Source organism: Onychomys torridus, chromosome 7 (assembly GCF_903995425.1).
Source record: "Onychomys torridus chromosome 7, mOncTor1.1, whole genome shotgun sequence".
Taxonomy (NCBI): Eukaryota; Metazoa; Chordata; class Mammalia; order Rodentia; family Cricetidae; genus Onychomys; species Onychomys torridus.
The window spans coordinates 49430097-49456735 of record NC_050449.1 but is presented as its reverse complement, the minus strand read 5'-3'; the positions used below and the strand labels follow the sequence as shown (position 1 = coordinate 49456735).

The following is a 26639-nucleotide window of genomic DNA, read 5'->3' as shown; positions in this document are numbered from 1 at the left end:
TATAAAAAGATAGGACAGTTTATTTTTAATCAGTCAAAAATGAAGAGTCTGGACAATGTCAACTTCCACTCACCATAATGCTATAATTATACATTAAATATAATTACTATCTATACATATGCAAAAATATAAAGTTCTATTTCATACGACAAAACCTTTTATAGAAACCATTTTAAAATTAAGTAGAACTTCTCAACATCTATGTGAGGTTTAAGTCCATCCGAAGGTTCCTTTAAAGGTTTTAAAATATAACGCTAAACCTAAAAACACTGTCCTTTGTCAGTTTCAAAAGCAAATCTACTTAGTACAGAACAAAAACTGATCACTTCATCACATGCTACTTAAATACTACATGTCTAAAGTCCTCCATTTTTTCAAGTATGGAAACAAAACTCAGTCATCCCACAACACAGCACTACACACATGGAGTACTTGGGAAAGACTGTGTGGTTATATGGCACAATATTAATGTTTTACTCCTTCAATAAATCTTGAAATAAATATCAAGTTTTGTTCTTTCTTCTAGAAGGCCAAAAATTATAATCTAAGATTTGATATGGTAAGACTTCAGAGTGTAAAATACAACATCAATATTTCATCATAAAAGTGAAGCTGGTAGCAAACTACAAAAGGACCCATCCTGCACTTGGGCACAGTGAGGAGTTAAAGCTCATCATGATAGAAATAGTCATCATGGAGCTGTCTGCCATAATCTGTGGCTTCGCTGGTAAGAAACAAGTCTTGGTTTTCCAGAATCTCTTCTTCAGAGAGCTTTTTGTCACCATTCAAATCCATCTCATCAATTAGATGAAGAGCCTTTAAAATAAACCAAACCAAAAGGTGTCCAGAATAAGTCTTTGAAATAAAATGTTCACATTTGGGTTTGATTTGTCAAAACCACTTAGATATACCAAGATCTCATTAATGTCTAAGTCTCTAAATTATTATACATGCCACTGTGCCTGTCTACTGCTTCTTTCATATCTCCTTATTTAATCTATATTGGGTTCTGCATCGCCATACAGTTAGTGCAGGGTCTAATCCACTTGACCCTCCAAGTATGACACAAGGTGTCATCCTATTGACTGTGTCCTAAGATCAGTGCATGATACAATCTTAACTTCCTTGTCTCCCTGACAATATGAAAGTTTCATCGTTTAATTCAAAGCACAACAATATATCCATCCTAAGTAATTCCATTTCTTTTTTCTTTTGATAGAGATTTCCAGCTTCCTTTCCCATCAGTAACACAAAGTGTGTGTTAGGAAGGGGGAAAACAGCAGTTCTGTAATACTTACTTCCTCTTCTGCAATGCCCTGATTATTGGGCACGACCCATGATAACAGCTCTTGGGGATTGAGCCGGCCATCATTATCCTTGTCATAATCATTCACAAATCTGTCCTTCTCAACAAGGATCCATTCTGGATCTTCATTTGCAGCTTAATAAAAAAGCAAAAACAAAACCACAAATATATTAAGAGTATCATATGAAATGAGTAAGAAGTTTGGTGTATCTCTAAAATAAAGGAAGTGAATTTAAAGTTTACTACAAATTTTGAAACCCAATGAAACAGAACTACTTAGCAGACAAATTCTGAAATAAGGATAATAAACTAGTACTTTTACTGTGTTGCCACTTACCCCAATTTCTAGTTCTCCTAATCTTTAAGTGGATAATATTTATTTTTAATTAAAAAATTGTTTTGAGACAGGGTCTAGACAGACTAGTCTCAAATTTCCTGTGTAGTTGAGGATGACTTTGAACTTTTTGTGTTACCATACTTGGTTTGTGCAGAACTAAGGCTAGAAGCCAGGGGTCTCCTGTATGTTAGGCAGCACTTTGTAAACAGCCACATGCCCAGCCCAGGGCAATGCTTTGACATACGTCATGTGACTACAGACTGCTTTACATGTTTATATACAGCAATGCCTTATTTAAGTTCCATTTGCAATAACAAACCAGGAAAACAACTTTAAAACTTCATGTATTTTTTTTTTTAAGCTTATAAGCAACAATTCTGGTAAAGGACAGCAACTTAAAGAAAGGAAATTCCTGGGGCTGGAGAGATGGCTCAGAGGTTAAGAACACTGGCTGCTCTTCCAGAGGTCCTGAGTTCAATTCCCAGCAACTACATGGTGGCTCACAACCATCTATAATAAAATCTGGTGTCTTCTTCTGATGGGTAGGCAAATATGCAGGACATAATAAATAAATATTTTTTTTTTTAAAAAACGGAAAGGAAGAAAGGAAACTCCTTTAAGGACAAACTTATTTCATCTAGCCTACACTATTTGCAGTATTTTACGTCCCTTCTCAAGAGCTACATGCAGGGACACCGGAGTTTAAAGACAACCCTCCTTCCTCCTTTGAATGACAATGGCATTACAGTTGCTGGAAAGGAAGCAAGTGTTTAGACGTACATGGATATGAAAATGAGCAGAGTGGCATGTCAGGAGCTGAGAGCCTGCATGGCTCCTCCAGTCAGTCACACAGAACCCCTTTTCGTGAATTCCAACCCCATGCTTTCCGCCTTACCCTTGGGCAACTTACTTGGGTCTCGCCTGTAATCGTCAAGAAATTCTTCCAAACTAACAAACCCATCGCCATTTTTGTCATGTTCTTCTAAAGCCTCTTGAATGACGAACTCCTATTACATGTTCATTCAGAGAAGAATAAACAAACATGTCACAAACATTTTAATTCCACCATCTTAACCAATCCTACTGTAGAACTTCTTTGTAAGCAATCATTCTGGCTGTTCACATTTGCAGGAAAATGTAAATTCTGGTACTCAGAAGTAAGAATAACTCCCAAGTACTGACTGACTTCAAATTGTACATCTTTATTCTCCTGTGCTGGGAAGAATTCTATTTTCTACTTTCCTAAACACCCTCAGCACTAAACACAGGCTTCCTGCTTTCTGTGTTCTCCTCCCTCTCAAGAACGCCATCTCTCAAAGCCTCAGTGGACTGCTAGACAAAGAACTGCAGGGAAACCCATAACTACTGAAGACAGAATTAGTCTTTTCCAGGGATGAGCCCCTAACTGACTCTCCAATACAACAAAGCGGTCTGCCCTGAGACCACACACACGCAAGCAACAGAAGTAGACTCAGTAGGTTGTACTTACATACTTATGCACACATATACATATAAAACAAAAAGAAGCTATCAATCTGAGTACTGTGGGGGAGCTTGGAAAGAGTTAGAGGGAGGGGAGCTGGGAAGAAAACAGAAGGGGGAAGTAATATATTTTTATTAAAAATGTATGGAAGAAAAAGAATGCCACCTCTGACTACTCCCTTTCCCCCTCCATTTGCTCTGCAATCCAGTAAGGGCTCTCAACGAACATGACCTTATACTCCTCAGCACACAGATGTTGTTCTTTCTCCAGGGTGGAAACAGCTGTGGGAGAATCTTTTTGTACACTGTAAAGATGAGTCTCTGCCTAAGGTACCTTCTGATTGGTTTAATAAAGAGCGGAATGTTCTTTATTAAATACCTATGCAGGAGAAGATAGGTGGGACTTCTGGGGGGAGAAAGGGGGTCTTGGAAAGAATCTGAGGGATGAGGAAATAAGACAGAGACAGGGAGGGAGTTAGATGTACAGCAAGGAACAGAGGTTAAGTCATGTGGCAGAATATAGATGAATATAAATGAGTTCTTATAAAGTTATAATAGCTAACTGGGAACAAGCCCAAGGCAATAACAAGCTTTCATAATTAATAAAAAGTCTCTATGTCATTATTTGGGAGCTGAGAGACCAAAAACGTCTGGTAAGACTATATAGTTGGCTCCCAGTGCGGGGCCACATATATCCACATAGGGCCTAAGAAAGCTGAAAAAGTCCCAGACCTGGAGGCAGACACGGCTCCCGAGCAACCATGCTCTCAAGCAGGCCCAGTGCTCATGGCGCACACAAGTATGGCTCCTTTAAGACGCCCTGCTATGCAGCCAGCTTGCTACTCAGCACTTGGTAAAAACACCTGCTGCAGTGCGGACCCACCAATTTCCCAGAGCTGGGGCAGGTAAATGCAGCTTCTTGCTGATACCTGCAGGCATGAGGCTCAGCTCTCATGGAAGGGCAAACAGCAGCTGCAGCCCAGAACCAGTGGGATAGCCTGCTGGATGGATCTGAGGGTACAGAGCCAGCCACCAGTACCATGTGCTAAGCAGAACCACGCAGAGGATGGCTTGGTCATTTAAGGCTTGGCTCATGTGGTCAGAGAAGGCTATAGACATACAAAAAGCCAGGTCCAGACCAAAAAGCCCTGCACAGGTACAGTATGCTTGAAAATGTGCTTAGGTGCTAAAGAAAGAAAAGAAAATAGGTATAGTCATAGAAAAAATAGTTTAAAAACAATAAAGTAAAATCTTTAATAAAAAAGATATATATATATATATATACACACACTATATATACATATATATGTACACACACACACACACACACACACACACACACACACACACACACACGCCATATAAGGATGGGAAATACACGGGGCATCTCAATCCTATATAGTGCTTTGTTAACTGAATTTTTTGGATGCTGATGAGTGAAGGACAAATACTGCTAAGAGACATTGGATTATAGAAACTACTAAATTAAATGAACATATATATTTTAAGGATATATTAACTTCAGAATGGAAGTCAGGAAATATGTTGCATTGGGAGAGAGGTTATGCTTTTGTTTCCACAGGAAACAAAAAACTATGGATTTCTTCAAAATTAATAAAGATCAGATTTGGCCAAGGGAGACCTCCTGAAAATCTTGGATACAAACAAGAAGGAAGAAACCAAGGGGAAAAAAAAAAAGAAACCAAGAAAAACTGCAAGACAGGTGACATATATGCATATATGCTGATCCCTCTACATGGGAACAGCTCTGAGACTGGATAAGATATGATAAATCTCCTTGGCTACAGAGTCCTCATGACTTATTATTACATGCCATCCTTTCACATAGATCGGATGGAAATTAATTACAGTTTGGTTATGCAGTCCAAATGGACTTACAAAATAGACAGATGCCTTTTATCTGCTCTAATTTAAAAAAGAAAATCATCTTTAGGTGATTTGTGCATACTGCACATGCCATACTTGTGTTAATACAGATATGTTACCTTTAAAAATTAGTGTGTTTTCAGAACAAAAGGACCAGAAATCAATGAAGACAAGTAGCCCATGTGATCCAGACTCTCAGAATGCCTTTGTTGCAGTTTCCTCAAAAATGACATGTAAAACGACTTCAAAGCAGCTAGCTGAGATGGTGAAGCCTCAGACTACTCTAGCTAGGACTTCAGTTAGCCCTGTACCTTCCCATCCCATCAAGACTGGACAAAAAAAAAAAAGATACAGCCAGCTCTTCCAGGACTTGACCATTATTTCAATTTTCTCAGGGTCTACCAAAGATGCTGTCACCCCCAGGTAACAGGAAGCAATTTTAAGAACTCAACACCCCCATTTCCAAGAGGTGGAGTAGTTTTTGGTTGCTTGGTGGGTTATAGATGTTTGTCATTGTTTAGGGGAGTTGGTTGCAAGTTGCTACTAGTCATGGTAAGAAAGGAAACTAAGCAAAAGAGGTTAGATTCAGGGATCTGTCTCTGAAAAACAAGGGAGGATATGGAATAATGGGATAATAATAGGATATAAGAATAATAGGATAAAGTATTGAATCTACTTTTAAACTAAAAAGAAACTACTAGTCTCAAATATTTTACATTGGTAAGGATTTTTGTATATTGATACAAATTTAAGGTCATTTTTATTGTTATACTGTATATAATATACGTTTCTACTCTTATTTAAGGTATTGTACCTATGAAGCTCATTTGAAAAATGTAAAATTCTAGTCCTTAAAAGCTACTACAAACTGTTTAGAATAATTAAGAAATGCAGGTAAGTAATTAGTCATCTATAACAATCAAATTTGTAGACAGGTATGTTTTCAAGGTCAAACATATTTATAGATAAGTGACCTTCAAATACTTGAATGATCTACAAAATATGATATTTAAGATGTTTTAATAACATAATACTTTTCATGACAGTAAGACATGTCTGCTCCTGGCAGCACCAATGACGATGGCCAACGCTTTCAATGTGGTAAACTTAGCCACTGGACAAGAAACTACCCTTGCCTCAACTGCTGACAGTATGCTGTCCAACCCGGACAAGCAGGACACAAAAGAAAGCAACTGCCAAGACAAGGTAGGGCAGCCTTCAAAATTCCTGCTTTACAGAAAAGTCTTGTCAGATAGATAGAGACCTAAAGGCCAAAGATGGATGCCCCAACATGCAGAGGAACCTTGGGTGACTGTCCAGGTGGCCAGCTGTCTCGGTCATTTCTATAGTTTTGGAAGTTGCTTGCTCTGCACTTCTTGTTTACTCAGGTAGTATTTTATCCTTCTCAGGTCTCTGTTGGAGTGAAGGCTAAATTAGTTAGTTTTACAGTTTTGTTACCAAATTAAAAAAAAAAAAAAAAAAAAAAAAAAAAAAAAAAAAAAACTCTCAGAAGAGATGTAAAGTTTATAAAGGCTGAGAGACATAAAGCTTAAGTTGATTATCTAAAAAAGAATGTTTTAAAGTCTAAAAGGATATTTTTAGGCTAGTAATACAAGTGGCTTAGGTACAAAACTTTGAACTCATTAAGATAGGCTGGACAATAGAGTACTTTCCCAAAATTTGCCAAATTTTAATGGACTGGATATTTTGGATGTAATTCTTATCAGATAATTGTTCTTATTATATACAGTTTTATTAGGTTAGAGTTAAAACCTTTCCTTTTTATTTAGACAAAAAGCGGGGAATTTTGTGAGATAATCTTTTTGTATGCTGTGAAGATGTGTCTCTGCCTAAGGTACCTTCTGATTAGCTTAATAAAGAGCTGAATGGCCAACAGCTAGATGGGAGAGGATAGGCAAGACTTCCGGGGAGAGAGGGAACTTAGAAAGAACTTGAGGCATGGAGATTAAACCAGTGAGACATGGGAGTTGGACATATAGTATGGAGGGAGGTAACAAGCCACGCCACGCCACGCCACGCGGTAGGACATGGATGAAAATAAATGGGTTAATTTAAGTTATAAGAGCTAGTTGGGGCTGGGTGGTGGTGGCAGCGTACAACTGTAATCCCAGCACTTGGGAGGCAGAGGCAGGTGGATCTCTGTGAGTTCGAGGCCAGCCTGGGCTACAGAGCTAGTCCAGGACAGGCTCCAAAGCTACACAGAGAAACCCTGTCTTGGGTGGGGGGGAAGATCTAGTTGGGAACAAGCCTAAGCTAAGGCTAAGCTTTCATAATTGATAGTAAGTCTCAGTATCATTATCTGGGGGCTGGTGATCCAAAGAAAGTCCAACAAAAAAGACTGACTATAGCTCTTGACTTCCAAACTCAGTCCCCTTACTACTTCTAAACCTACATTTATTCACCAATCTAAATGTTCCTCACTCATTTCAAGCTCTTACCAAACAACCAGTCCTCCATCTTTTGCAAATGTACAGTGTTTCTTTCCCTTAACTCACTTCTCAGCACTGACATCACCCAAGCCTCTGACTCTCTGACCTTAGATCCTTTACCTACATCTACTGTGATGTGCACATCCCCAGGGCATTGCTTTACTTTTGAATTATCACCTTGACTAGTCTCAGCTTCACCCTGTGCTGCTCCCCTAAGCCTCCCAATCCAGACTTTGTATCTGAACTGTAATGAAAATATCTTCTCAAATTTCCAGTCTGGACAAATCCAAGGGCTTCACCTATATTTGTATGAAGCAACACTGAAAGACACATTTTTTTTTTTTAAAAACCCAACTGTACACATTTTACATATAGAAGAGGCTGGGGACCCAAGGATTCGTTTTTAGAGAAAGTGTGTGGAAATCTCATAAAACTATAATCATTATTTAGGGTAGGGTGCCTATATACACTTCTGGGATAGTGCTACAGTTTTTATTTATTTTTTAAATCACATTTTTAAAGGAGAAGGGAGATTGTAATCTAACAAAAGTTAAGAATCATTGATCAAAATGATAATTCTACCATTCAAGCAATATCCTTGGGCAATAGCAGATTTATTTTAATTATGTTGCCATACTTTAAAAGAATATTTAGAACAGTATGAATGAAAATATTTCAAGGCTAGGCCTGGTAGAGCAGGCTGGCCAACCCAGAAACTTGGGAGTCTAAAGCAGGGGAATTGAAAGTTCAAGGCCACACCACACAATGAGTTCACAAAACTTATAAGTTTGTTTTTTGTTTGTTTGTTTTGGTTTTTCGAGGCAGGGTTTCTCTGTGTAGCTTTGTGCCTTTCCTAAAACTCACTTGGTAGCCCAGGCTGGCCTCGAACTCACAAGAGATCCGCCTGGCTCTGTCTCCCTAATGCTGGGATTAAAGGCGTGCGCCACCACCGCCCGGCATAACTTATAAGAGCCGGGGATGTAGCATATGCAAAATCCCGTGTTAAATTCCCAGTATCACAAAAATAGAACAAACCTTTCAAATTAAATTCTAACTCGAATCCACAGTAAAAGTCAGTTAAATGATCCTGTATCCCTGTCTTTTCCTATACCCTGCATACCCTTTAGAGGAAAAGACGATACAAAAATAAGCAAGGTAAGTAGGAGTCAAAGCCTCCGCTCTCAATGGTACTTTACACTATGATCACACATCTCCCGTGATGCCATCAGCTCCAACACAGCATGGAAAGCACAAGCAAGGAGGGCTCCATCCGCCATATCTGACTGTGTCACTTTTACACAAGCTGAAAACTTTAGGGTCCTGTCTGTTTCTTAACACTTATTTTGTAAATCAACATTCTTGACATTGCTGTTACAAGGTCTTCAAAATGTTGATGAAATCTATTCTGCTCCCTCGCCAGGCTCCTGTTACATAATGCCTATTATTTAATTGCTTTCACCAGCCCTCCCCATCTTCAGTCAACTGCTCCTTGTTCTCTAAAAGTCAAGGTCCAAAATCCTCTGCCTGCTTTTCTAGAATTCAATTAGCGTGGCCCAGCTTAGCTTTGGCATTTAAATAACACCTAGCCCTGGTCTTAAACTAGGTCATGTCCTTTGTGCCAAGGAAGACATTAGAAACTACACAATGACAAGAAAAGTGGCACTGATGGCACAGCCTTGCCACTGAGTTACCGAGAGAATGCGCCTGCTTGTCATTCAAGACAGCAGATTCTGGCCATTACCCACTCCACAAAAGCTACACCTCCCTCCATTAAACACCCAGGAAATAAATTCACAGTGCGCCCACCACTGGACACAGGCCACCCCAGAAGGACCTGACCAATTTGGCCCCAGTTTCCTGCCAATGGGGAGCCCTGCAGGAAGGCTCCCCTTTCCAAGACTGCAGGCAGACACTGCAGTCTCCACACCCTGCCCCCACACCCATCTGCTGGAGACCCCAGCCATTTCCTGAGACTCAGAGACCAGCCCCCAGCTTCCATCTGCCCAGGAACTCCCATCAGGACCAGAGGTGAGTGCCTGGGTTATAGTCAGAGAGGCAACTGCGCCTGGGTCCCACCGCTGGACACAGGCCACCCCGGGAGGACCTGACTAACTTGGCCCCAGTTTCCTGCCAATCGGCGGCGGGCCCTGCGGGAAGGCTCCCCTTTCCCAAGACTGCAGGCAGACCCTGCAGTCTCCACACCCTGCCCCCACACCCATCTGCCAGAGACCCCAGCCACTTCCTGAGAATCAGAGACCAGCCCCCAGCTTCCATTCTGCCCTGGAACTCGCATCTGGAACGGAGACCAGAGGAACTCCCATCTGGACAAGAGGAGCTCATATCTGGACAAAATAAGGAGACCCCAGGGACTTCCCGAGACTCAGAGTCCAGCCCCCCAGCTCCTATCCGGCCAGCACTCTCATCTGGACCAGTGCTCCCATCTGGCCCAGAGCTGCCATCTGGACCAGAGAGAGGCTCCCTAAATCTCTCTCTGGACCAAGTACACTGATAAGACCAAGAACAAACACAAGAGGAGATGGGCAGACGTCAAGGCAGAAGTACATACAACAAAATAAAGAGCAATACAGCATCACCAGAATCTAGCCCTTCTCCAACAGCTAGACCTGAACATCATGGAATGGAAGAAGAAGAGGAAAACAACCTTATAAGTAACATCATGAAGAGGCTAGAGCCTTATATAGAAGAAATCAAAAATAAAGTAGAGGAACAAACAAACAAAAAATGGGAAGAACGCTATAAAAAACTAGAGGAAAGGACAATTAAAGCAGAAGAAAACAATAAGCCCTTGAAAGAAAATCATGAAAAAGCAAGGGAGACAGTCCAAGACCTGAAGAGGGAAACAGAAAAAATGAAGAAGACACTAGCAGAAGGAATGTTGGAAATAGAAAATCTGAGTAAACAAACAGGAACTTCAGAGGCAAGTATAACCAACAGAATGCAAGAGATGGAAGAGAGGATCTCTAGTGTTGAAGATACGGTAGAAGAAATAGATTCATCAGTCAAAGAAAACACTAAAACCAACAAAGTCATGACCCAAAATGTCCAAGAAATTTGGGACACCATGAAAAGACCAAACCTACGAATAATAGGGATAGAGGAAGGAGAAGAATACAAACTCAAAGGCACAGAAAATATATTTAACAAGATCATAGAAGAAAACTTTCCCAACTTAAAGAAGGAAATGCCTATGAAGATACAAGAAGCCTATAGAACTCCAAACAGACTAGACTCCCAAAAAAAGTCCCCTCGCCACATAATAATTAAACAACTAAACGAATATTAAGGGCAGTAAAGGAAAAAGGCCAAGTGACTTATAAAGGCAAACCCATCAGAATAACACCCAATTTCTCAATGGAGACTTTGAAAGCCAGAAGGACCTGGACAGATATAATGCAGACACTAAGAGACCATGGATGCCAGCCTAGACTAATATACCCTGCAAAACTTTCAATCATCATAGATGGAGTGAATAAGACCTTCCAAGACAGATTTAAACAATACTTATCCACGAACCCAGCCCTACAGAAAGCACTAGAAAGAAAATTCCAACCTAAGGAAGGCAGATACACCCATGAAAACACAGGCAATAGATAACACCACAGCAGTAAACCCCAAAGAAGAGAAGTACACACACACTACCACCAAAAAATAAAAATAACAACAGGAATGAACAAACACTGGTCATTAATATCCCTTAATATCAATGGACTTAATTCACCTATAAAAAGACACAGACTAACAGAATGGATACAAAAACAGGACCCATCTTTTTGCTGCATACAAGAAACACACCTCAAATTCAAAGATAGACACCTCCTAAGAATAAAAGGCTAGGAAAAGACTTTCCAATCAAATGGTCTTAAGAAGCAAGCTGGTGTAGCCATCCTAATATCCAGCAAAATAGACTTCAAACTAAAATCAATCAAAAGAGATGATGAAGAACATTACATACTCATAGCAGGAAAGATCCACCAAGATGAAGTTTCAATTCTGAACATTTATGCCCCAAACACAAGGGCACCCACATTTGTAAAAGAAACATTACTAAAGCTTAAATCACATATAAAACCCCACATTAATAGTGGGAGACTTCAACACCCCACTTTCACCTCTGGAAAGATCGGCCAAATTGAAACTTAACAGAGACATAATGGACTTAACTGATGTTATGGCTCAAATGGACTTAACCGATATCTACAGAACATTCCACCCAAACAAAAAAGAATATACCTCCTTCTCAGCACCCCATGGAACCTTCTCTAAAATCGACCACATACTTGGGCACAAAGCAAATCTCAACAGATACAAAACAATTGGAATAACCTCCTGTGTTCTATCAGACCACCATAGTTTAAAGTTAAATTTCAACAACAGAAAAAACTACAGAAATCCTACAATCTCATGGAAACTGAATAATGCTCAACTGAATCACCAATGGGTTAAGGAAGAAATAAAGAAATAAATTAAAGACTTCCTAGAGATCAATGAAAATGAATACACCACATACCCAAATTTATGGGATGCTATGAAAGCAGTGCTAAGAGGGAAATTCATAGCACTAAATGCCCACATAAAGAAGCTGGAGAAATCTCATGCTAGTGACTTGACAGCACACCTGAAAGCCCTTGAACAGGAAGAAGCAAAGTCTCCCAGGAGGAACAGACACCAGGAAATTATCAAATTGAGAGCTGAAATCAATAAAATAGAAATAAAGAGAACAATACAAAGGATTAATGAAACAAAGAGTTGGTTCTTTGAGAAGATCAACAAGATAGACAAGCCCTTATCCAAACTAACCAAAAGACAGAGAGAGAGCATCCAAATTAACAAAATCAGAAATGAAAAGGGGGACATAACAACAGACAATGAAGAAATCCAGAGAATCATCAAGTCATACTTCAAAAACCTCTACTCCACAAAACTGGAAAATCTAAAAGAAATGGATAGTTTTCTGGATAGGTACCACATACCTAAGTTAAATCAAGACCAGATAAACCATTTAAATAGTCCAATAACCCCTAAGGAAATAGAATCAGTCATTAAAAGTCTCCCAACCAAAAACAGCCCTGGACCTGATGGTTTCACTGCAGAATTCTACCAGATCTTCAAAGAAGACTTAATACCAATACTCTTTAAATTGTTCCACACAATAGTAGCAGAAGGTATATTACCAAACTCCTTCTATGAGGCTACAATTACCCTGATTCCTAAACCAAACAAAGATGCAACAAAGAAAGAGAACTACAGACCGATCTCCCTCATGAACATTGATGCAAAAATACTCAATAAAATTCTGGCAAACAGACTCCAAGAACACATCAAAACAATTATCCACCATGATCAAGTAGGCTTCATCCGAGGGATGCAAGGGTGGTTCAACATACGAAAGTCCGTCAATGTAATACACCATATAAACAAACTCAAAGGAAAAAAAAAAACACATGATCATCTCACTAGACGCAGAAAAGGCATTTGACAAAATCCAACACCCCTTCATGATAAAGGTCTTGGAGCGATCAGGAATACAGGGAACATACCTAAACATAATAAAGGCGATCTAGAGCAAGCCAACAGCCAACATCAAACTAAATGGAGAGAAACTCAAAGCAATACCACTAAAATCAGGAACAAGGCAAGGCTGTCCCCTTTCCCCCTACTTATTCAATATAGTACTTGAAGTTCTAGCCAGAGCTATAAGACAACATAAAGAGATTAAGGGGATGCAAATTGGAAAGGAAGAAGTCAAGCTCTCCCTATTTGCAGTTGACACGTTGGTATACAAGAGTGACCCCAAAAATTCAACCAAGGAACTGATACATCTTATAAACACCTTCAGCAACATTGCAGGATACAAGATCAACTCAAAAAAATCAGTAGCCCTTCTATATACAGTAGACAAACAGGCTGAGAAGGAAATCAGAGATACATCACCCTTTACAATAGCCACAAATGATATAAAATACATTGGGGTTACTCTAACTAAGCATGTGAAGGACCTATATGACAAGAACTTTAAGTCCCTGAAAAAAGAAATTGAAGATGATGTCAGAAAAAGGAAAGATCTCCCATGCTCATGGATAGGCAGGATTAACATAGTAAAAATGGCGATTTTACCAAAAGCAATCTACAGATTCAATGCAATTCCCATCAAATTACCAACATAATTCTTCACAGATCTGGAAAGAACAATACTTAACTTCATATGGAAAAACAAAAAACCCAGGATAGCCAAAAGAATCCTGTACAATAAAACAACCTCTGGAGGCATCAGGATCCCCGACCTCAAGCTCTACTATAGAGCTACTGTAATAAAAACAGCTTGGTACTGGCATAAAAACCGACATGTGGACCAATGGAATCGAATTGAAGACCCTGACATTAATCTGCACACCTATGAACATGTAATTTTTGACAAAGAAGCCAAAAATGTATAATGGAAAAAAGAAAGCATCTTCAGCAAATGGTGCTGGCATAACTGGATGTCAATGTGTAGAAGGCTACAAATATATCCATATCTGTCACTGTGCACAAAACTTAAATCCAAGTGGATCAAAGACCTCAACATAAATCCAGCTACTCTGAACCCGATAATACAGAAAGTAGGAAGTACTCTTGAACGCATTGGCACCGGAGATCACTTTCTAAATATAATACCAGTAGCACAGACACTGAGAGAAACAATCAATCAATGGGACCTGTTGAAACTGAGAAGCTTTTGTAGAGCAAAGGACATGGTCAACAAGACAAAGTGACAGCCTACAGAATGGGAAAAGGTCTTCACCAATCCCACATCTGACAGAGGGCTGATATCCAGAATATATAAAGAACTCAAGAAATTAGACATCAAAATGCCCAACAGTCCAATTAAGAAATGGGCTATAGAACTAAACAGAGAATTCTCCACAGAGGAAGTTCAAATGGCTGAAAGACATTTAAGGAATTGCTCAACATCCCTAATTATCCGCGAAATGCAAATCAAAACAACTCTGAGATACCACCTTACACCTGTCAGAGTGGCTAAGATCACAAACACAGAAGACAGCTTATGCTGGAGAGGATGTGGAGCAAGGGGAACTCTCCTCCACTGCTGGTGGGAATGCAAGCTTGTACAGCCACTTTGGAAATCAATATGGCACTTCCTTAGAAAATTGGGAATCCATCTCCCCCAAGACCCAGCTATAGCACTCTTGGGCATATACCCAAGGAATGCTCAATCATACCACAAGGGCATTTGCTCAGCTATGTTCGTATCAGCTTTGTTTGTAATAGTCAGAACCTAGAAACAACCTAGATGCCCTTCAACTGAAGAATGGATAAAGAAAATATGGTACATATACACAATGGAGTACTACTCAGCAGAGAAAAACAATGACATCATGAGGTTTGCAGGCAAATGGATGGATCTAGAAAAAATCATCCTGAGTGAGGTAACCCAGACTCAGAAGGACAAAGACGGTATGTACTCACTCATAGGAGGATACTAGATGTAAAACAAAGATGACTAGACTGCTACACAACTCCAGGGAGGCTACCTAGAAAACAGGACCCTAGGAAAGACCCAAGGATCACCCAATGACAGAGAAATGGATGAGATCTACATGAACAACCTGGACGACAGTGGGAGTAATGAAGGGCAAGATTTGAGGGAAAGAAAGCTTAGGGGAGCAGGAGATCCCAGCTGGATCAAGAACAGAAAGGGAGAATGAGGAATAACAGACCATGATAAATGAAGACCACATGAGAACAGGAATAGGCAGAGTGTTCGAGAGGTCCCCAGAAATCCACAATGATATATCATCTGTAGACTGCTGGCAGTGGTCGAGGGAGGGCCTGATCTGACCTAGTCTGGTGATCAGATGACTAAACACCCTAGCAGTCATCTTGGAACTCTCATCCAATAACTGATGGACGTGGATGCAGAGATCCTCGGCCAGGCCCCAGGTGGAGCTCCAGGTGTCCAACTGTCGAGAAGGAGGAGGGACTGCAAGAACATGAATTGTTGAATCCAAGATTGCAAAAAGCACAGAGACAAATAGCCAATTGAATGGAAGCATATGAATTATGAACCAATGGCTGTGGAGTCCCCAGCTGGATCAGGCCCTCTGGATAAGTGAGACAATTGAATAGCTTGATCTATTTGGGAGGCACCCAGTCTGGGGGACCAGGATCTGTCCTTAGGGCATGAGCTGGCTGTTTGAAACCTTGGGCTTACACAGGGACACTTTGCTCAGTCTGGAAAGAGGTGACAGGACCTGCCTGTACTGAATCCACCAGGTTTAAATGAATCCCCAGGGGTGCCTTGAACCTGGAGGACATGGGAATGGAGGGGAGGGGCTGGGAGGAAGGTGGGGGTGGGCACGGGAGGGGGGAGGACAGGGGAACCCATGGCTGATGTATAAAATTTAAAACATAATAATAATAATAATAATAATAATAATAATAATAAAAATAAAATAAAATGGAATTAGTTTTGCCAATCTGAAAACTGAGAAAAAAAAAAAGCAAGCCACAGTGCTGGAGGCTTATGCCATACAACAGACCTCAGCACACATGGATTGTCAGGAAGGTTTCCTTATTATTACGATGGGAAGTAAAGCTTCTCAAGAAGCTTGCTAAAAACACAGGGACTCAACCAGTGTTAAAACAAACTAGAATCCAACAGCTGAGTGTCAAAGAGCTGACCCATCACTTATTTGTGGTGCTGGGGACTGCAGCCTTGTGCGGGCTATTAAACAATACCCCCAGTACTTCTTTTAGGTACTCATGGAATGAGAAGACTTACTATGTATAAAGTCAAAACAGTATCCCATCCTGTGAAAACCAATCAAAGTGTGATCCATTTTTCCAGACCCAAAGTTCTCATAAGTTGGGCCGTGAGCTACAATGAGTGCTGTACTGGTAAGAGCATGGAAAGCCTAGACAAACGTCTGAAATCCCTGAAAGGACTGAGAAAGGCCTTGGTAGGCTACGACAGACGGGGTAGCCAGAGAAGACTGCTGCACATAGACACAGATTAAAAACAAAGTCCTCCACTTTCTCCCTCCCAGAAGCATCTCGCCACCACAGAAACCCTTACCACTTCTAATCTTACGTGAGGAGAACATCTGAATGTTTTGAATCTGCTCATCTCTAAATTCCTGTTTCACAACCCTTTTTTAATAACTTAGCAAATAGGCTTTAGTCACTCAGAATGCTCTTAAACTTGCTCCTTACCGTCATAAACTCAACTTCTTCAGGGTGCTCAAAAGCAATAAATTCTTCAAGATTCAGACCAGGACCAGAATCCTGGTTAGCTTTTTCAAATCGCTTCTTATCCTTTAAATGAAGCTTTAGGGGCAAAAAAAGAACAGTTTTAAAGATCTCAGTACCATATCAGCTTTAAAAAAATGCACACAATGTACATGTTCATACATTATCTCATCTATCTTTATAATAGCCTTCTGAAATTAGGTTTATAATCCTAAACATTCACACAGAAGCACCATAGTCAGACAAAGCTAGACCTTGGTTGTACAAGACACTAACTATGGCATTCAGGGCAAACTGCTCAACCTCTTTGGTTTCTTCTATAAAATTGGACAAAAATGTCTACTAAGAAACTTGTATGACAGCTGGCACTGGGTAACCCCAATCGTAACCATGAAGTATACTGAGCATGTTATGTTAGCCAGGTGTGGTGGCACACACTTGCCATCTCAGCATTCCAGACACCAAGGCAGGAGGATCAGGACTGAGGCCAGCCTGTGCTAAACCAAACCCCAAACAATAAATTACTAGATTGTTGGCAGAGTAACTGAGATTACACAATTTAATAAAAGCCACAGATACTTACATTTCATTAACTCAGCCCAATAATTTTGGAATACTTTCAAAACAATAAATTTAGGACAACCAACTATATCTTGGTAGAGCCTTTTAAAATTGCTTCTGGTCCTCTAAATGATTTTTCAAAAATATGTTAACATCACTTAAGAGGCTGAGGCAGGTGAATCTCTTGAGTTCAAGGCCAGCCTATGAGATACAGGCTAGCCTTGGCTACATAGAAAGACCCTGTTTAAAAAAAACCAAGAAACAAAACCACTCAAACAAATAAAAATATGTTTCAGAAAAATGGTTCCTTATTTTGAGAAACCCCTCCTCTGACTACTACATGGAAGCCTGTTCTTAGTAGGTTCTTCTTTCTGCTAATTACATATATTCAGAAATAAATAGTCCAAAGGCTTAATAGGGTCTCATTGGCTCTGGGCAGTGGTGCACGCCTTTAATCCCAGCACTCCAGAGGCAGAACCAGGCAGATCTCTGTGAGTTTGACGTCAGCCTGGTCTACAGAGCAAGGTCCAGGACAGGCACCAAAACTACACAGAGAAACCCTGTCTTGAAAAACCAAAACCAAACTTTTGTTTTTCTTTTTAAAGTCTGTTCAAGTACAGAAAAGATTCAGCAATTAGGGACAAGGATGCTTTTGACATATGTTCGAAGATAATTCTATAACCAACAACTTTGAAAGCCATAAATATGACATTCCTAACGTCACACACTTTCTATTTTGAATATATTTGGGAACAGCCTTTTATTCTAAAAACTTGCATGTAGTAAACATTATTGTTTAAACATAATCACAAATAATTTAGCAATTTTTAATTTATGTTTTACCATTGTTGTTTGTTCAGAATAGCTTAGTCAGAAGTCATATACTTAAACAGTAGGTATTTCACTGACACCCAGTGGAAAGCTCACACCTCCCCTAAAGAATCTGGTTTTTTTTTGTTGTTGTTGTTGTTTTTTTAAGAATCTGGTTTTTAAACATCTAGACTCTATAAGCCAGCCACATTCTCTCAATTATAACACGAAAAAAAAAAAAAAAAAAAAACCTGTTTCTAAATAGCTGCAACTTAAGATCAAGTAATTTACATTTAACGCTCAGATTTAACATGGGGAGAAGTAGAAAAACAAGAATTTGAGGTTCTGTGTAGCGTCAACTAAGTCTTTTTGAATAAATCACTGTTCAAAATACCAAATGTTTTGAGTTCCTTATGAAAGAACCCTTCGATCTGGAGCTTTAAAAAAGTCCATGTTTAAGCAGTGAGCTAACTGTGGCCAAATCTGCCTATGGAAAGAAAGGCTCTCTTTCTCCAAACCGAGGAGGTGGGGGGAAACAGGAAGGAGGGGAGGAAAAGTGTTTGGGGGAGTGTCACAGTTCATGGCCATTTGACCGCAACTAACAGTGCCAATCGCTGGGCACGATGCCACACGCTCGTAACCCCAGCCCTTGAGAAGTTGAGGCAGGAGGACCACAAGTTTGAGGACAGCCTGGGCTACATGGCGAGATTACGTCTTTAGAAGCTGGAGAGGTGGCTCAGTGGTTAAAAGCACTGGCTGCTCTTCCAGAGAACAGAGGTTTGAGTCCCAGTACCTACAGGACAGCTCACACCCTTCTGTAACTCCAGTTCCAGGGGATTCAATGTCCTCTTCTGGCCTCTGAGGGCATCAGACATGCATAGTACACAGACATACATGAAGGCAAAACACCCATGCACATAAATAAAAATTAAAAAAGAAAACAAAGTCTCTTAAAAAATGCCTCATATTAAAGAAGTCAATATATAGTTTTTAATTGTAAATTGAAAGACAATAATGAAAGTTCCACAAAACTGAACACTTTTATTCTCTTCTAAAACTTCTTATAGACTACTAGAGCAACGGCTCTGAACCTGTGGGCGGCAATTACTTTATCAAATGACTCTCTCACAGGAGTCAGTCAGGTGTCCTGCATTCAGATATTTACAGCACAATCCACAACAGCAGTAAAATTACACTCATGAAGTAGCAACAAAACCATTTTATGGCTGGGTGTCCCCACAGCATGAGGAACTGTATTAAAGGGTCACAGCTTTAGGAAGGTTGAGAACCACTGTACTAAAAGACAAATACAGTGATAAAAAGAAAACCATATTAATAATTTATTTTATGCAGAAATTTGTGAAAAACAAAACTGCAATCTTGATAAACATTATTTGACATGAGGGAATATATAACCTACAATCCTAGAAGAAAGTTTAAGTCTTAACCATCACAGCAGTGCTCCTATCTTACATAGACAAATGCTGTTTATATGTAGTCAGCAGTTGACTGCGGAAGTCAGGATACTGAGCTTTTGCCAGGCAGCTCCCCCACTTCAATTGCTCTGCTTATCTTGTGTTCTTCACATTATCCCAAAAAACTTCTTCAGATATTTCACAATGTGAAAAGGTAATTATTTTGTTGTCTATATTCTTTATATGGAAACTTATCAAAAATAAGATTCAAGTACAAATTGATTTTAGTTTAATTTTCTACTAGGTTTCAATATAAAGATTTTATTTTGTTCAGATATCTGCTTTTTATGACAACTTTATTCTCATCTAAATTTAGTTTGTAACTTTGAAATTGACTCAAGCTTCATCATTCATAGTTTATTTTTTGAGTCAGGGTCTCACTGTGTAGCGTTTGCTGGCCTGGAACCCTGCTTCTGCTTCATGAGTGCTGGGATTAAAGGCATACACCATCATGCCCAGACTCTTTATATTATATTCTGAAGACTAATGCACACTCTCTCTGGGTTTATTTTTATATTTCACACCAATTATTTGAAAAGTGCCTGTGGTGGTGGTGGTGGCGGTGGCGGTGGTGGCGCACTCCTTTAATCCCAGCACTTGGGAGGCAGAGGCAGGTGTCGGACCTCTGTGAGTTCAAGGCCAGCCTGGTCTCCAAAGTGAGTTCCAGGAAAGGCGCAAAGCTAGACAGAGAAACCCTGTCTCAACCCCCCCCCCCCCCAAAAAAAAAACAACTAAAAAAAGTATTATTAGAACTTCAAAAAGACTGTCTTATTCTTGGTCAAATAATAGCCAATAGGATTCCTACTGTAAGTGTTCATTTTGAGGCTATATAATTTCCATTAGGATACAAAGATCCATTTAACTTATTCTTAAAGAAACTATTAACATATATTTACTTTTATGTGTACATGTGTAATTTATGTGCACCACATTAGTACTGGAGCCCTCAGAGGCCAGAAGACGTCACCCAATCAATCCCCTGGGACTGGAGTTACAAAGCTATGTAGATGCTGGGACCCCCAACTCAGGTTCTCTGAAAAAGCAGTAAAAGCTCTTAACTTCTGAGTCATCTCTCCAGCCCCTTAATTCATTCTTAAAAGTCTTACAATATGTATTGAGTACTTGATGAGAGTATGGCATTTGAACAAGACACCTTTTAAAAGGACTATTTGTATTTTCTATAAATGAGCAATCTACCTCTTCAAAATGAAGACTTCAATGTCAACATCACATCTTATATAAAATTCCTAAGAATACAGAAACACATATACTTCCTGTGTGTATTCATGTATGCAGGTACTTGGGCACACAGATACATACTTTTTTAGTGGAATAGTAATTCTTTGGAGTGGTAAGAAGAAGTTGGGAAGAAATGAAAATAGGAAACAGGCAGGAAATTATAACCTAACTAGTAGTTTTAAAACACTACATTCAATGTCATGGTTTTAGAAAAGTCCCAGAATTCTAATGGTGCTTAGGAGAACCCTTATCAATCTTATTGTCATTTGTGTTCTCTTTAGCAGTGTCCAGGGTGAAGCCACTCACCCATACTCCCTTTAGGCTGCTGGAAAAGAAAGATTCAAATAAGGAGAAGGGAAACAAAGTTTATCTTCCTCTTACAAATTAAATCCTAACTAATCTAAAGCTGATGTAGTTAGCAAATGCCTATACACTTTTATTAAATGTAAACTTCTGTGAATTGTACATGTTTCTTCTGTTTATGAGACAGGGTCTTTTTTTCCATTAAATTAAAAAAAAATATGTGTATGGGTGTTTTGTCTGCATGTACCAGGTGCATGCTTGATACCCACAGAAGCCAGAAGAGGGTATCGATCCCTAGGACTGAAGATACAGGGAGCTGTGAGTGATCATGTGGGTGCTGGGATTTGAACCTGGGTACTCTGGAAGAACAAGTGATCCTAACAACTAAGCCATCTCTCAACTCTTCGTGACTTTTTTAAACATTATTTATTTTAGAAAGTGGTGGTGGTATTACAGCACACATGTGGAGCTTGGAGAACAATTTGTGACAATCAGTTCTCTTAATCTACCACGTGGGTCTTGGAATGTGCGTCTTTGAGATTAAACTCATATCCTAAGTCTTGGCAGCAAGCACCATTACCCACTGAGCCATTTCAATGGCCCAAGACAGTCAAGCCTCAAACTTGAGATCTTTTAGATTCTACCTCTCAAGTACTGCTTCTTTTACAATAGTCTTTCAACTGGAAATAACTCCTCATTGTTCTAACTATTATATATTGTTTCCCCATACTATGATTATCCTCACTGGATAATCTCCATTTTTAGAGATGAGGAAATTGAGGGAAGGGAAGTTTAGTTTAGCAACTGTTAAGTGGTAGAGCTGGATGTGAAACCAGGCAGACTGGCTCGGAGGCTGGAACTCTTAACCTGAACACTGGTAATATGTGGACAGCTTAAGATTAATTATTAGGCCAGGAGTGGTGGTACACTCCTTTAGTCTAGGCACTCAGAGGCAGAGGCTCTGTGAATTTGAGGAAGAATGGAGAGTTCTGGGCCAGCCAGAGCTACACAGTAAGACACTCCTTCAAAAAAACAAAACAAAAAGAGAATAAACATTAGCAGGAAATTAAGAAGGTAGAGTTAGTGGTGGCCTATATAGTTCACGCGGCCAGTGCATGTGAACTTCCACAATAAATACTAAATATAAAGGTAAATGATGACCATTAGAGGTACATATGCAGATAAAGCAAAAAGGCTCAAATGATTTCCAAGCACCTTAACTTGTTTTGAGACATATCATTTACAACAAAGTATTTGTTTTTATTTTTATTCTTTTCTATAGTAAAACAATCTTCTAAAATGCTTTTGGAATATTAATTTGTCAAACACATAGTCATTTGTATTGATATACTTTGGGTTTAACAGACTTCCCTGAAGTCTTGAAAAATTATCAATAAAAATAGCTCTTCTCATTTCTGCTTAAACTGTTTATTTGCTTAAAAAAATTAAAACTCAGTAGGTGGTAGTGGCACACACCTTTAATCCCAGCACTTGGGAGGCAGAGGCAGGTGGATCTCTGTGAGTCTGAGGCCAGCTGGACTATATATAGAGTTCCAGGACAGCCAGAAGTACAAGAGAAACCCTGTCTCAAAAAAATAAAATAAAATAAAATTCAACAGACTGCAAAACTATTGGATTTTCAGAACTGAGTTATTATAATAATGTAGCACTATGTCAAACCACACTGCAGTACCTTCAAAAACTAGTAACAGAGAATCCATGCAATCTCATTTCTGGAAATTACCCAAGATTCTCAAAAGCAAGATCCAAGAGATCTGAATACCACACTCATTACAAGATTCAAATAAAAAACAAGGAGGACATGAAGCTGGGAGAGTGGAAGAGGTGGGCACTAGAGGGAGCTGGAGACGGGGAACAACAGGTGGACGTGATCAAAACACATTGCATAAATGTATGAAACTTCCAGAGAATAAAAAAAAATTTCAAGTAGACAAACAAAATATGGCGCACACAAAAAACACACACTAGAATATTTGATCTTGTTTGTTTGTTTGTTTTTGTTTTTAGAGACAGGGTTTCACTATGCAGTCCTGGCTATCCTAGAACTCACTCTTCTAGAGCAGGCTGTCCTCAAACTCAAGAGATCTGACTGCCTCTGCCTCCAGAGTGCTAGGATTCAAGGTGTGTACAACCACTACCTGGCAGATATTTGGTCTTTTTAGAATATGTCCTTTCTATGTAGAAAATTTTGGCACATGCTAAAACATGGATAAACATTATGTTAAGTGTAAATAAGGCAGTCATAAAAAAGACAAACATGATTCTCCTTACATAAGATACCGGGAGATAGGCAAATTTATATTTAATGGGTACAACGGGTACAGAATTCAGTTTTGCAAAATAAAAAGAGCTTGACCAATCGTTCAACAAGATGAATATAATGAACACTACTGAAAACTCTTTAAAATGGTCGTAATAGGCATGAGATATAGCTCATAGTGGAGTGCTGCTCTAGCATGCACAAAGCCCTGGGGTTTAATCTCCAAGGCCATTAAAAAAAAATGTTACAATGGGAAATGTAAGGGGGGATGGCTCAGTGGGTAAAGAGCTCGCCATGAAAGTGTGAGGACCTGAGTTCAGATACCCAGAACTGTCGTAAAGCAGGACATGATGGTCTGTAATCACTGTAACAATGGAGGTGGAGACAATGTAACTTGAGAAGCTCAAGAACCAGCTACCTTGGAATATGTAGCAGTGAACAAGAGACCCTCCCTCAAAGTGCAAGGTAAAGACTGACGTCCAAGGTTGGTCTGACCTCCACAAGTGCCCAAATAGGAATATACACACAACAAAACTAAGTAAGATAATGGAGAATGTTGTTTTTTGCTACAACTGCATTTCTATTTCATATAATCTTTTAAAGGATGGGAATATGCCATAAAATATCTAAATATGATATAAAGCTGACTGTTAAATTATTTTAAAAATAAAATACTGAGATATATCATATTAGTATCACCAAAATGCACTTAAGGAACAACTCTGGAAATGAGGACAAATTAGTGAAGAGAACAGATGCAGGGATAATTTAGGCCCAGTTAAGAGTCAAACATCTGGCTAAAAGGAACCATCAAAGTAGCCACTGAAGTGTAACTGGAGGCTGCCCAGTGAACAAGGCAACTGACTAGGATCTCAGGCCTGTTTGTATTTAAACAAGAGGACAGAGACAGGGTATGACCAAAAGGAACAGCTTGGACCCACCTGCCTAAAAGACTCCTCTTCTGTGTCATCCAGAGCAGCGTTCTCATCAAAGTCAATCACACGATCGTACATCTGGATGTTGTATTCATCCCATGTCACAGTACCGTCACTGTTCTTATCATATTCGACAAACTGCTGTTTGGCTTCTTGCATGGCGTAATGCTTAAAAGACATCTGAATCCACTGACTGAGCTCACCTATGAGAATTTCCCAGAATACAAGAATGAATGTTCACAAGAATCCCAACCTGAGTGAAGACTTCTTAACTTTTTTTGAAAAAGTAACTTCAGTTCGAGACCAGCCTGGTCTAGAGAGCAAGATCCAGGACAGGCACCAAAACTACACAGAGAAACCCTGTCTTAAAAAAAAAAAATGTGGTGGGGATAGCTGTGCAGAGTTCAAGAATGTTGGAATTTCCATATATCTCTTAAGCACAAGGTATTTGAATGACTATTTATCTATGTATTAGAAAAAAGTTTTATTATTTATAAAAGGTTTAAGCTTTCCTTTAACTTATAAGTCGACCAAAAATATGTATGAGTATATGTATTTACTGTTTTTTTTTTTTGTTTGTTTTTGTTTTTTTTGTTTTTTTGAGGACAAGGTCTTGCTATGCAGCCAGATTGGCCTAAAACTCATTACATGAACCAGGCTGGTTTCAAACTCAGAGATCCCCTTCCTCCTGTCTTCCAAGTGTTGAGATTGAATACAGTTGGGTATCATCACACATCAATCAAGGTTTGCTAGTTAACATGGCTTCAATTGTGAACAATTTATTGAGAACGGTCTTTTAATTCTACGTTCCATTTCTGCCTACCAACCTACCTAAGAGCACTCTTTTGTTGTTTGTTTTGAACCGAGGACATTAAAAACTGAATTAAGACTAAGATAGCTGAATTCTACTCCTGGGTTTGCCAATCATTTGAAAATAAGGTTTTCCTCTCTGTACTTCAGTCCATCTCTCTGAAGAGAGGCAGATGATTCTAAGGCCCCATCAGCACTAATATTTTTTTATGTTGCTATAAATATAATTCACATGCAATAAGATGTTTTCTATTTGCTTATTGCTATAATAAACTAATAAAAGCAGATTCTTAAAATTCTACATACCATAGGAGTGCTGTGTCATGTGATGTCTTAAGAAGGGTTTGGGCAAATGTCTCTAAAATGAATCATACTATGGACAATGAGGAAAGTGATGTGAGAAACAGTGTCTCAAGGTATGACTTGCAAACTTACCCTATTATGATAAGTGATGTTTACATACCGTTGGAGAAAGCACTGATTTTACTCAGTAGCCTAACTTCTAGGTATAAGGCCTATTTTCCATATCATAGTACTTTTAGCTCGCTGGAACACTAGCAATCTACATTCAACAGACAACGCTGTTTTTAAATGTACATTAATCTCCTACAAAGGGCATTCTCCATTGTTGGTGGTGCAAGACAGTCCTTACTTTCAGTGAGAAAGCCATCTGAGTCCGAATCAATTTTCTTTATGATCGACTGCAGTCGTCTTTGCTGCTCTTCGTGGCCAAGTTTAACATACTCATCGACGTCTTCCTTTGGGGAGGGAAATCATACACAGGAGAATCATGCACTACGCTCAGTGGGATGTAATGGGGGATGTAGTGTGTGTGTGGGGGGCGGGGGAATAGGGCTACCACATGTCTCATTTGCCCCCAAGGTTTCAGGATGAGCCACACTTTCTCTACAATACGTCCCCTCCCACCTTAGGTGATCCGGTCCTTAGTTCCAGGAATAGAAAGGATCTAGCTCTGGAGCGGCAACAGTTCCATCAGCTTTACAGGCCTCAGGGTCCCCTAGAGCGCAAGCGGAGCCCCGCCCGGCCCCCATTGTCAGGCCGCCCCAGCCGAGGCCTCGCCTGGTCGCCCCGCTTTGTCACAGGACAAAGCCCGTGGCATCCTCACCTGGACGCCCAGCAGCGCCTCGCGGTCGTAGTCTGCCCGGTGCTCGCCCTGCGGGTAATGCAGCTCCTCCGCCTTGCTGGCGCCAGCCACCGCGGCGCACAGCAGCAGCAGCCCCAGCGCCGCGGGCCTTGGGCCCAGCTGCATCGCGCCCGCCCGGCGAGGACGCGGAGAGCCGCGAGGAAGGAGGCAGGCGGAGCCCGGGCTTGGCAGCCTTGCTTCGCGGGCCGCCACAGAGGGGCGGCGCTGCCAGCGGGGGCCCGGGGTGCAGCGGCGGCGGCAGCGGCCGGGGGCGGCGGCGGCGGCAGCAGCAGCAGCAGCAGCAGCAGCAGCAGCAACCGCCCGACCCCACAGTCCCAGCGCGAACTCC

The 26639-nt window shown here is 40.2% G+C and overlaps 1 protein-coding gene across 1 annotated transcript; it reads right to left on the bottom strand.

The window, feature by feature from the left end:
* Positions 1–26639, bottom strand: Rcn2 (reticulocalbin 2). Its single transcript, XM_036193559.1, has 7 exons — positions 26273–26639; positions 25799–25904; positions 24343–24539; positions 16697–16810; positions 2554–2650; positions 1299–1441; positions 1–816 (listed from the first exon to the last, which is right to left on the bottom strand). The coding sequence occupies exons 1-7, from the start codon at positions 26414–26416 to the stop codon at positions 664–666; spliced, it is 954 nt and encodes a 317-aa protein (XP_036049452.1). The 5' UTR covers positions 26417–26639; the 3' UTR covers positions 1–663.